The sequence below is a fragment of the Coturnix japonica genome, chromosome 10 (genome assembly GCF_054131305.1).
Source record: "Coturnix japonica strain WE chromosome 10, WE-NBRP24, whole genome shotgun sequence".
Taxonomy (NCBI): domain Eukaryota; kingdom Metazoa; phylum Chordata; class Aves; order Galliformes; family Phasianidae; genus Coturnix; species Coturnix japonica.
In genome coordinates, this window is record NC_140672.1 from 4,287,524 (window position 1) to 4,300,578 (window position 13,055).

Sequence of the window (13,055 nt, forward strand, 5' to 3'; positions counted from 1 at the left end):
GGGTCTGTGAGCTGCCATTAACCTGGCCAGGACTCTGAGTTTCAGTAGACACTATTCAGAGCACAGACTACAGGATACGTATTCAGAGCAGTGATGAGTTAGAGTTGATTGGTTAACCTGATCTTGAGAGATCACATCCATTTGTTCTGCAGCATCTCTCTCCTTACCAACAGACATCTCTAGAAGTGCTGTTTAATTCCTAGAAATCTGGCTAGAAAGTGAATGCTTTGGATCTAATTCTTTGTATCTAATGCCCCTCCACCCTTTGGAAAACTATAGCGCTGAGTGATGACTTGGTCTTTAAAGTATATTTACTCAAACTTCTCAGTCAGGATGGAATTCACATCTCCTTTGCCTCTTCTATTCACTCCTCCCTCCTCTGGCCCCAGGAGCCATTCAGGTGAGAGATTTCCTTGGAGAGGGTTGAAGAGAGGTATTTAAATGGTTTTCTTCTCAGAGCTGCTCTGCTGTGGGGCGGTGAACACCCCCCTCTGTGCATCCATTATCCAGGCAGAGCAGTTCTCCCATAGGCAGGGAATAGCTAGACAGAATTGGATGGGTTATAGGGAGCAAGTGCTGGAAGCTTTACATTCAGCATTTCTTCTAATGTCTGTGCCCTAACACATCCCTGCTGGGAAATGCAGGTATCGAGGAGATAAAATCATACGTCTCTTCCACAAAAAAAATCAGACTTGCAAATACAGAAGAGGTAAGTTTTCCAGCTTATCTGATTTCCTTCTTTTTATTATGCCCCTTTATCCTTTTTCCTTTCCTTTCCTTTCCTTTCCTTTCCTTTCCTTTCCTTTCCTTTCCTTTCCTTTCCTTTCCTTTCCTTTCCTTTCCTTTCCTTTCCTTTCCTTTCCTTTCCTTTCCTTTCCTTTCCTTTCCTTTCCTTTCCTTTCCTTTCCTTTCCTTTCCTTTCCTTTCCTTTCCTTTCCTTTCCTTTCCTTTCCTTTCCTTTCCTTCCCTTCCCTTCCCTTCCCTTCCCTTCCCTTCCCTTCCCTTCCCTTCCCTTCCCTTCCCTTCCCTTCCCTTCCCTTCCCTTCCCTTCCCTTCCCTTCCCTTCCCTTCCCTTCCCTTCCCTTCCCTTCCCTTCCCTTCCCTTCCCTTCCCTTCCCTTCCCTTCCCTTCCCTTCCCTTCCCTTCCCTTCCCTTCCCTGAACAGGGAAAGCAATCTTTTTGTAGGGTTAACAGAAATCCTATGTGAATAGGGAAAGAAATCTTTTTGTAGGGTTAACAGTAATCCTATGTGAATCCTATAATCCCCCATAATCCTATGGGGTAGAATTCATTATTAGTGATGATGATGATATCAAATGACATCTCTTTGGTTTTCCATGTGCACAGGCTGTCTGTTGTGTATGGCTGCCCAACTGACCAATGCAAGCGGTGTGAAGGAGTTCATTCTCATCGGCCTCTCTGAGAGTCGAGGTGTGCAGGGGCTGTACTTTGTGATGTTTCTTTGCTTCTATGCAATGAACGTGGTGGGAAATCTGCTCATTATTGTCACCGTGATGAGCAGCCAACACCTGAACTCCCCCATGTACTTCTTCCTCTGCTACTTGTCCTTTGTAGACATCTGTTACTCCTCTGTCACAGCTCCCAAAATGATTGCTGACTTCCTTGTCAAAAACAAAACCATCTCCTTTGTGGGCTGCATGGTGCAGCTCTTTGGGGTCCATTTCTTTGGCTGCACAGAGATCTTCATCCTGACAGTGATGGCCTACGATCGCTACATGGCCATCTGCAGACCTCTCCACTACCCCACGCTCATGACCAGGCGCACGTGCAGCCGCATGGTGGTGGGCTCATGGCTGGGGGGCTGCATGCATTCCATTGTGCAGACTCTTCTGATCACTCTGCTGCCCTTCTGTGGCCCCAACAAAGTTGACCACTACTTCTGTGATGTCCATCCCCTGCTACAGCTGGCCTGTGCTGACACCTACGCCATCGGTGTCACTGTCATTGCCAACAGCGGGATGATAGCTCTGAGCTCTTTTGTCATCTTGGTTGTGTCTTACGTGGTGATCTTGGTTTCCTTGAGAAGTCACACATCCGAAGGACGGCGCAAGGCCCTCTCCACCTGTGGGTCCCACATCACTGTGGTGGTTCTGTTCTTCGGGCCGTGCACATTCACCTACATACGCCCATCCAGTGATCTCTCGGAGGAGAAGATCGTGGCCCTATTTTACACCATCATCACCCCCATGCTAAACCCCCTCATCTACACACTGAGGAATAAAGAGGTAAAGAGTGCCATGAGAAAACTGTGGGGTAGAAGAGTAGATAGTGAAGAGGGAAAGGTGTAGAAACGTGGACACTTTTCCCAAAGGATCTGTCATGATGATATATTTGGTCAGCATTGCCACAAAAATGTCTCTTGAATAAAAGCTGCTTGTTCACTCAGACTAAAGGTTCATCTTTTGGTTTGGAGGACATTGTAAAACCCTGTGACAAGTTGACATTTCCTGTCTGTTTTCTTATCAATGGGGCTCCTGGGCACTACCTAAAACACTGGCAAATAGATAAACACCATCAGAAATACTAAACATGCTGTAGGATCTCAGGGGGCTCTCAATTAAATCTCTGATATGAGGTTCCAGCAGGACCATAAGAGAGTGTGAGTGTGAGATTGACTGATGGAGTGACTTACTGGCATCCCTGAGGGAAGGGTGACAGTGAGATACTCCCAGAAAAGTGGTTGACACCCTGCCCTGTCACAGTCAGACAGAGCTGACTGATGAGGAGGGTGTTGTAGGTACTAACGAGGCAGAACCCTGTTGTATTTGGGGAGGGTGAGATGTTGAAGGCATTAAAGAGGATTCGGGCTGTGACACTGATAGTACCTCCCCTGTTCAGTTCCTTACCTTGTGATGTGTCTTGGGAGCGCATTTCAAACGTACACTCTAGGGGGCGTAGACAAAGTGATTAAGGTATATAAGGTGTTAATTAGTCCTAATAAACACCATTTTGCCATCTTTCTTGCTGAGTCACGGTGGCTTTTTGGCCATAGTGGTGGCTAACACTAGAACCTGGGGCAAGGGGGGGTTGAACCATGGAAGCACACGGCAACAGGAGGGTTAGAAGAGAGTCCCAACTCGGCTTCATGGGAGCCCTCCCTGCCTGCCCAGCCCTCTTCCCCAGCTCCCTCTAAGCAATAGGTTTGAGATACTGGGACCTGAAGGAGATATGAGTGGGGAGGCAATGGAGGATCTGCCTCGGAGGGAGCCTAAGGCAAGGTGGTCACCACACCTCAAGACTTCATGAAAGAAAGAAGGGTGGTCATAGTGGGTGACTCCCTTCTCAGAGGAACAGAGGGCCCCATATGCAGACCAGACCTGAGCCATCGGGAAGTCTGCTGCTTTCCTGGGGCCCGGATCAAGAGAACATAGCCATAAAAACTCCCAAAGATGTTTTGGTCCACTGATGGTTTTTCACTACTCATAGTTCAGGTGGGCAGTGATGAAATGGCTCAGAGAAGCCTATAAACAATGAAAAGAGATTTCAGGGGTTTAGGCCGTTTAGTTCATAGAGCGGGAGCTCAAGTGATCTTTTTGTTCTATACCTTTAGGGAGACAGAGCAGGCTTGGAAAGCACAAGCATTGACCCATCTCCACCATGTCTTCTGAACCATATCCCTCAGTACTGCATCTCCACGTTTCTTGAACACCTCCAGGAATGGTGGCTCTACCACCTCCACGGGCAGCCCATTCCACTGCCTGACAACTCCTTCTGAGAAGAAATTCTCATAACATCCAACCTAAACCTCCCCTGGTCATTCCTTCTCATTCTATCACTATTCCCTAGGAGAGAAGACCAACCCCCACCTCACCACAGCCTCCTCTCAGACAGTTGTAGAGGGCCATAAAGTCTCTCCTGAATCTTCTCCAGGCTGACCCATCCCAGTTCTCTCAGTTGCTCCTCATAAGACCTGTGCTCCAGACCCCTCACCAGCTCCTTTACCCTTCTTTGGACACATTGCTCCTGGGCAATTGTCTTTGGCTGATCTGTTTGAGCAGGGGCAATGGACTGGGTGATCTGAAGAAGTCCCTTCCAATCTCAAAGGCTTTGTGATTTTGTGATTCTCTATTTTGTGTTAAGAGACAACCCTGAGGAGCTGAGACAGCGCTCATACCAAAGAGATGGGAGAGCCGGAGCACAACTTCCAGTCTGGGGAGGAGGATCTTCCTTCCCCTTCCCTCTTCTTCAGAAACCACATCCCTCTGCCATCCACTGCAAGACCCTTCTGTGCTGGAGTCACGGTAGTGTTGGAAGAACTTAAGGCACAGTAGGATTTGGGTTCCTTGACCATAGGGCAGTTTACTTGGCTCCTGACCTGCTGCCTATCCACTGAACCACCATATCTCAAAGGGGGCAACGAATCCTATCTCGGGAGCTAGCAGGGCTTATCAAAAGAGCTTTAAACTAGCTACGATGGGGGGATGGGACAAAACAGGGCTTACAAGAAATGAACCTAGGGGAATGATGCTTGAGCTGGGAGTGAGGCAGATGCCGCAGCTGAAGTGCATCTACACCAATGCATACAGCTTGGCTAACAAGCAGGTGGAGCTGGAAGTGACTGTGTCAGGCAAACCATGACCTAGTTGCTATTATGGATCCATGGTGGGACCACTGCCAGGACTGGAGTGCTGTGATTGATGCTTACAAGCTCTTCAGAAAGGATAGATGAGGTGGTGTGGCCCTTTGTGTTAAAGACTAGGGAGGTGGTGGAATCACTGTCCATGGCAGTGTTCAAGAGGTGTCTGGATGAGGAGCTATGAGATATGGTTTAGTGGCTTGTGGTAATGGGAGGATGGTTGGATTAGATGATCTTGTAGGTTCTTTCCAACTGCGTGATTCTATGATTCTATGATTCTATGATTCTGTGATTCTATGAACTGTACTACCAGCTGTATATCCCTTGAATGTCCATGGGGATAAGCCAAATCAAGGCAAGATCATAGAAACATAGAAAAGAATCACAGAATCATTAATATGGGAAGAGACCCTTAAGGTCATCTAGTCCAAGCACTGACCCACCCCCACCATATGCTCATATCACAGCGCTCACACCAAAGAGATGGGAGAGCTGGGGCACAACTGCCAGTCTAGGGAGGAAGCTCTTCCTTCCCCTTCCCTCTTCTTCAGAAACCACATCCCTCTGCCATCAACTGCAGGACCCCTCTGTGCTGGAGTCATGGCAGTGTTGGAAGCACTTAAGGCACATTAAGATGGGGTCCTGGGCAGCCTGGTCTAGTGGTTTGTAACCCTGCCCATGGCAGGGGGTTGGAACTCAATGATCTTTAAGGCCCTCTCCAATCTAAGCCATTTTATTTTCCTGATTTCTGTCATTGTTAATCTGCTGCTTGAGGCCACTTCTCTGCTCTGACACCCCAGAAGATACTGCAGAAAGGAAACCAAAGCATGAACACATTGGCCATGGTGGGAGTCCCTGGGGCTGGTAAACAAGGCGGCTTCTGAAAAGTGTGTGTCCACATGGAGTAACTTTTCTTGTCAGCAGTGGTTTCAGACTCTATTTTAGTGCAGCTGTCTGAGACCATTGAGAAACTTCAAGGTCTTGGTCTTGCTGTTCCCTTACACTTCATGTCATGAGGTTGAGGATCAAACCCCATGGATTTCAAACCTTGAACAGATCTATGTGTTTGTCTGTGGAAGCTGTGGGACCAGGACCTCCTTTGGGATATATGCTGCCACACTTCAAAAAGTTTACTGTGAAAGTTTTGGGGTTTTTTAGTTAAAGTAAATCACAGATGGTGTCAGTGATGGACATTTGAGCTCAGAACAGAACTCCTCAATTGCCCCTTTCTTTTCTCAGGGTGTTCAGGCATGTCCCATGTGAAGTCGTTTCTGCTGGAAGGCAGAAGGAGAAAGGGAAGGAGGGGCTGCAAAACTGGGCCAATGGCTGTTGGTGGATGACTAAAACTTCTGTTGGATGATAATGTGCCCACGAGAACAAGTGCTGAATTTCTCTTGTTTCTTTAATCTATAGAATCATAGAATCATAGAATTACCCAGGTTGGAAAAGACCTTGAAGATCATCAAGTCCAACCACAGCCTAACCAGAACCCTAACTCTAAAAACCCTACATTAAATCATATCCCTCAGTGAGGGAACATAGCGACCCATAGCGACCCATAGAGACAAATAGCAACACATAGAGACCCATAGTGACCCCATAGAGATCCGTAGTGACCCATAGCTTCCCATAGAGACCCATAGAGACCCATAGTGACCCATAGAGACCCACAGAATCATAGAATCATAGAATTACCCAGGCTGGAAAAGACCTTGAAGATCATCAAGTCCAACCACAGCCTAACCAGAACCCTATAACCATAGTACCCTATAACCATAGTACCCTAACTCTAAAAACCCTACACTAAATCATATTCCTGAGCACCACATCCAAATGGCTCTTAAACACACCCAGGGATGGCGATTCAACCACCTCCCTGGGGAGCCTATGCCAGTACTTAACTACCCTTTCTGTAAAGAAGTTCTTCCTAATATCCAACCTAAACTTGCCCTGGTGCAACTTGAGGCCATTTCCCCTCGTCCTGTCACTTGTCACCAGTGAGAAGAGACCTGCCCCACTCTCACTGTAAGAACTTTTCAGGTACTGGAATATAATTGCCCACCTTTCATTTTCTTCTTCTTTTTTTTTTCTTTTCCTATTTTCTAAGTCTCACATTTCCTCTTGGGGAATTATCTGCTATGTTCTCTTTGCCGCAAGGAAGCATGACACAAATCACTGCAGAAACCAGAAATAATTACTTGGAAGTCAAACACAAATTCCATTCAGCTTTTGGCCACCTGTATTCCAAGGCAAACTATTTAATAATATTGGTTTGCCCCCCTGGGAGATTATTCGAGATGATTTTAATGAGGTCTCAGTAGATGTGGTTAAAAAGTTGATGCCTGACAAATGGCGGTGATGCAACTCAGCCTCTGAGTTTAAGCATGTTTAAATTGGCTCCACTGTGCATTATTAGAGTCTCAAGGTTTCTCTCCTTGAAGTTAGCAGCTCTCCAATTAGGCACCCAGGCTTGACTATGGCTCTAATGTAGGGGACAGCAAGAGACTGCCCCAAAAGAAATATGGCCTATGAGAACCGGAAAGATATCTACAGTGCTTTAGTTAGATCACAAGAAAAGTGAAGGTACTCTTGTCTAATCACTGCCATTTGTAAATCATGGGTCAAGCAGAGCTAGCTGCATGTTGGTGGCTGGTTTTAATGCTGTTTAGAGTGGGCTGGTTTCAAACAGCTCCTAACTCTCCTAATCTCAGAAATGGTTCTTGGTGAAAATAAGGCCAATTGAGAGCACACCTGGTCCTCCTCCTCAACTGCTCTGGGGCTCCTGTTCTGCAGAACTCTCATGGCCATTCCTTCTTCCCAGACCCTGTAGGGTCATTGTTGGAGAGAGTGACACTGAACATGAATAAGATCCACACTAATGATTTTCTACTCTACTACAGATAAGCAGCAGCTTAGGTGTATGGAAGATCCACCACACACATACCTGCAGGTTGCTTTGAGGCATTACGAGGTGAGGAAAACTACTTGAGAAATTGGAATTTGACTTGAGGCTGAATAATGCCTTCTCTCCAGGCAACATATGATGTGCAGGCATTTGGACTCAAGGCCTCATCCTTTTTCCTGAACTGAATTTCAGTGTTGCTGCAATGACTGCACACGTACCGAACATTTCAGTCTCTGGTGTATGCAGAGGCAAGTAGGTCTAGCCTTATAAACACACTGATGTCCAATTCACTAGGCCTTGGTACGCATGTGGTTAATAAAACTGATTAAAATATTTGCATGACACAACACAGCTGAGGAAGCATTTGGTTACTGATGACATTCACAAGAGTTTAAGGGCTGTGTTTGCACGTGGTAGATGAGAGTTGTGTGTGTAGCTCATTATGACTTAGTGGCACCTTATCTGCAAACCTGGATATTTGCAGTCTTGTGTGAACAACATGGCAAGTAAACTCTGCTGCTGCTGGTGGGTGAGGCTTCCTTGTCCTCTGGCTAAAAGCAGCTAGTGGGGTCTTCCTTTGATTGACTTAGTGGAGGTTCACAGCTTTCAGCCTAAGGTGTCAGCAAACTTGGCCACTGGTGCTGAGCAAGTCACATTAAGTTCTGTGTAACTATTATACAATATAATGCCCTTGTAAGCTTTGATTTGTAGCTCACTATGAATGCTAAACAACCTCAGTCTTATTGGGCTATAGGCCAATACACTTGGGGAATGTACTTCAGCAATTGTGGAGGCTGTTATCAGCACTGGGTTGTTAAGATGGCATCTGACATACCAGTAAGCAAACAGCCCCCACACAGAGTGGAGGCCCAATCTGAGGTCAGTCTCAACCCAGCACTGCTTGCCCAGTGGCACAGCTTTGGAGCTAAGGGCCATGGATGTGACATCGCCCTCCGATGCCTCACTGTCGTAAAGAACTTCTTCCTTAGACCCAGCCTAAATCTCCCTTCTTATAGAATCACAGAGTCATTAGGGTTGGAAAGGACCTCCAAGATCATTAGGTCCAACCATCAAGGCCAACTGGGTTGCCTGACAAAACCACCTCTTTGATCACACCAGTTCTGAAAATGGAAGTTGTTTTTTCAAAGCATGGCCAAGTACTCATGATGAGCAAGGATGGACATCTAGGATAATGTGTGCTGTGTCACAGGTTCCAGTGTCTCCCACACCTGAGTCTATGTGAAGAAGTAGTACTAAATGCACCAAGAAGCAAGCCTTGAAGAAATCCCAGTATTCTAAACCACCTTGAGGTGTATTTGGAGCACAGCAAGGGACCAAAGTGCTCTCACTGGAGGGTTCAGTGTCAGTGACTTTGCTGGGATTCATGCACCTGGTAGGAGGTGATGGGGTTGGATTGGATGATCTCCAAAGTTCCCTTCCAACCCCTACAATACATGGATAGGTGACATCTCCAGGAAAGTGTTGCCACATCACCAAGCTCCAGGCCTATGCCAAGAATCACTTGAATCTCCATGCTCCATGCAAAAGGAAGATGGAAAGAGCTGGCACAGCCCCATCTGCCATCCACTTGGACCAGCAGCTGAAGTGCAGGGAATTAATTATTAATTATTAATTATACTTCCCCTTATGATCAGTTCTAAGATCTTTTTCATCAAGTGAATGGACAATCATAGACAAATAAAACTATTACTTCACCCCCAAGCACTTGTAACTCCTTGGATCTGCTGGAGTTACTCTGCCCAGCAGAGAAAACCGTTATCATCATTAAAGAAAGGAAGGAAAGATCCCCAAAGTCTGAACCACAATTGGTCCAATTGGTGGCAGGTGGCCTGGGTGATCTTGGAGGTCTTTTCCAACCTTGGTGATTCGTTATGGTTCCATAAGTAAATTGATCATTCGTTTCAGTTACAAAGAATATTTTTAGTGGAATCACTCCAAAATCATTACGTGAATACATAAAAAAATCCAACATTCCACACTCTGAACACAAAATAATACAAAGGCACTTGTGTTGTATGTACTGCCAACCTCTGGGGTAGTTGTGCTGGCGGCTGTACACCTTAACCTAATTCTACAGAGGAGCTGCTGCCGAAGTTATTTTTGCCCCATTACGTGCAGGCAACAGACCAAGGTTGGAAAACAGTGATAAAGACTTTGTAAAGGTGACAGAAGTGTGGCTTAAAGAAGTCAAAACTCATGTGATACGTAAAATTTCCACTATCTGGAGTGGCCCCTGAGGCGTATTGGTAAGGACCCATTGAGAACGATGCCTTTTATTCCCTTGTCCTGAAGGTAGACTTAAGTACAGAACCGCAGCTCATTGGTAATGTTCTACAACACCAAAGTGACTGGAATCCAAAGATTCGGGGCAAGGAAGTTGTTTTATTGCATTGCCACATCCCTGCAACTCTTTGCACTCTTGAAGTGCCTTGTATGTGTGTTCAAGAAAACCTCAGAGACGCTCCTCCCTAGGTACATCCCCAGCATATAATTATGACACCTTGTTAATGAAGAGACACTTACTCGTGCATCTGGGCTGGCATTCTGGCTGATACTCGTGTCTTTTAAGGTCTCTTCCAATACAAGACCATCTGTGATTCTATGCGAGAAAATTCTTTTGCTGCTAAATCAGGACTCAGCTCTTCCTTAACAAATTGGTGCTCTGAAATCTCCCGTGGAATCATTTCTCTGATCTTCTAACTGGATGTAGAAAGGAACAGAAGGCCTGGCAGGTTTCCTGGAAGTGCAGACTGCAGTGTATCACCTGTAACAAACCCCTCATTGCAGTGAGTATTTCCATGCGGTTCCCAATGTATTCCACCTAACTAATTTCCCATCTTCCCAAGTGATGCTGTGATTTAAAACACCATGAGCCTTTTATTCCTGCTTAAACATTTCTTATGGCATTTCAGTATTTGGTATCAAGGAAGGAGGTGATCGTGCTGCACTTAATCTCCCTCTAGAATCACTGCATAAGTTATTAAAAGTTATGCTTAATGTCACAATATGCACCAAGTCTTCCTAGAGGCCTCTGAGATGGAAGGCAGAAGTACAACGCCCATCTAGATCCTAAAAGTGCTAATATTGTTAGGTTTTTGTCTTCAACTCTTATGATCTCCTATCTCAGAAAAGTTAAGCTTTTTGACTCATCACTTTACACTTAATATTATCTATATCTATATCATCTCTATCTCTAGATATTTACTTTTCCATTAGGTGATGCAAACTTGGAATTGTTTTTAAACTGCAAAACAGACCAAAACATCACCTTGTTCAGGAGGAAAATTAAAATTTTACTCTTATTTTTTTTCCAGGTACACCTGTGAAATCTCCACAAGGAAAGGTAAGATGCAGAGGGTCAACATGTCAACAGTATCTGAGTTTATTCTTGTAGGCCTTTCTGATGCTCCAGAGGTGCGTTTTCTTCTCTTTGTGCTACTTCTCAGTATCTATTTGGCCACCATGGCAGGCAACATCACCGTCCTCATTGTCATTAGGACAGATGCTCGCCTTCACAACCCCATGTACTTCTTCCTTGGCAACTTATCCTTACTGGATATCATATGTCCCACCATCACAGTGCCAAAGATGTTGCAGGCCTTGCTGTTGGGGAACAAGGCAATTTCATTCACTGGTTGCATGCTCCAGCTCTTCCTCCTCATTGATGTTGTAGGCACCGAGATTTTTCTCTTGGCTGTGATGTCATATGACCGTTACATTGCCATATGCCACCCACTGCGGTACATGAGTATTGTGAGTATGAAGCTGTGTGCTCACCTCACCATTGGCACTTGGGTAATCGGGTTTTTTAATTCTCTTTTACACACCTCTCTGATTTTTACGCTCTCTTTTTGTGACTCAAACAAGGTTGACCAGTATTACTGTGACATACCCCCTGTTCTGGCACTCTCCTGCTCACCCACTGCCAGCCGGGAGTTGGTGACTCTCACAGTTGCTGGGATCCTTGGAAGCAGTGCCTTTGCAGTCACTCTCATCTCCTATACCCACATCCTCTTTGCTGTCCTGCGCATGAACTCTGCCAAGAGCAGCCACAAAGCTTTTTCCACGTGCAGCGCTCACTTGACAGTGGTAAGCCTTTTCTATGGGACCACCATCTGCACGTACGTACGGCCTTCCTCCACCTACTCACCTCACCAGGACAGGATAGTTTCCATGCTATACGGGATCCTCACTCCGCTGCTAAACCCCATAATTTACTGTCTGCAGAACAAGGAAGTCCAAGGTGCCCTGGGGAGAGTGGTCAGCCAGGTGAGAACTGCTTTAAAGAAACGAGAGCATCTCTCCCCTGGACCCCAACCATTAAGGTAGGCACTCTTGCTTTGGACTTCTCTCGTCTTGCTTTAATCACACAGGAATTAGGCACAGGAATAGAAACCCCTGCTCTGTGCTTTACCTTCATGGGTGAAAGAGAGAGGTGTGCACCTCCAGAAAGCCAGCAGTGGCACAACGTGGGTCACCATGGAATCACCATGGGAGTGTTCAAGAAACGTTTGGACGTTGTGTTGAGGAATATGATTTAGCTGGGAAGTATTGGTAATGGTTGGACTAGATGATCTTCTAGGTCTTTTCCAACCTTGATAATTCTGTGATTACGTGACCACCAGAGGGGGAGGGAACCTCTTTTGGTCACCTTCCTCCACTGAGCACAGAGCAAGCTTGGGTCTGAACCTTGATCTTAGACACAGGTGTTGAACGTTTCTCTTGCACTAAATGATACTGAAGGTGCGCTTACAGATGCACAGGCCTCTGTGTTAAAGCAGCTTATAGGACCAGTTCTTCTTCCTGACAGTATTACTCCTGTGAATAAGAACACAAGCACATCCTCTGTGGGAGTCTGACTGGAGGGAAAGCTCCTGTGCCTTCATGTGAGTTCACCATTCTGGGTGCTCCTGACTGACATGTTGAGAATCCAGCTGCAGTGCCAACAAGCACATCTGGCCACAGTGTGCGCCACGTTTCTCAGTGTACCAGGCTCTGATTCAGCTTTCACATTTGTGGGATGTCAGACATGATGATGCTGGTCTGTTAGAAGGAATACTGGAAAATGCTATACAGTAGGTGGGGTGACAGGGAGGCTTTCTAGTCCTGCTGTTTCTGTCGCTTGCTGCTGAATAGCTGATGTGTTTTTGTTGTTTGCATATGGCTCCTTACTAAAAAGCAAATATCAAATACAGTCTAAGTGGTCTTTTCTGTCATTCATGAACCTCCCCTGGAACAACTTGTGGCCATTTCCTCTATGCCTATCACTAATTACGTGGGAGAAGAGACCACTGCCCACCTTGCCACAAACTCCCTTCAGGTTGTTGTAGAGAGTGATAGGGTCTCCCACTGTCAATGCTCAGTTGAGTTAGAGAGCTCTCTTAGTTTCTTGTAGAATCAGAATAGTGTGTGTTTATTGTGCTCAACATACATCTTATATACCATTCACTTACAAGCAAGACATTCCTGTTCCTCTAACAGTTCCTCTAATCAGTTAATTGGTCCCAGCTTCTCCCAAACAACACTGATAAA

General features: G+C 45.9%; 2 protein-coding genes across 2 annotated transcripts; both read left to right on the forward strand.

The window, feature by feature from the left end:
* Nucleotides 1-1,361: 1,361 nt before the first annotated feature.
* On the forward strand, nt 1,362-2,333 carry LOC146759148 (olfactory receptor 4S2-like). Its single transcript, XM_085510257.1, has one exon. The coding sequence runs from the start codon at nt 1,362-1,364 to the stop codon at nt 2,307-2,309; it is 948 nt and encodes a 315-aa protein (XP_085366383.1). The 3' UTR covers nt 2,310-2,333.
* An 8,538-nt stretch (nt 2,334-10,871) lies between these two features.
* LOC146759149 (olfactory receptor 5V1-like) lies at nt 10,872-11,852 on the forward strand. Its single transcript, XM_085509909.1, has one exon. The coding sequence runs from the start codon at nt 10,872-10,874 to the stop codon at nt 11,850-11,852; it is 981 nt and encodes a 326-aa protein (XP_085366035.1).
* The last annotated feature ends 1,203 nt before the right edge of the window (nt 11,853-13,055 follow it).

What these genes read in the sequence shown, in the direction of transcription:
- LOC146759149 (XM_085509909.1), top strand. Translation starts at nt 10,872, where the DNA reads ATGCAGAGGGTCAACATGTCAACAGTATCTGAGTTTATTCTTGTAGGC.
- LOC146759148 (XM_085510257.1), top strand. Translation starts at nt 1,362, where the DNA reads ATGGCTGCCCAACTGACCAATGCAAGCGGTGTGAAGGAGTTCATTCTC.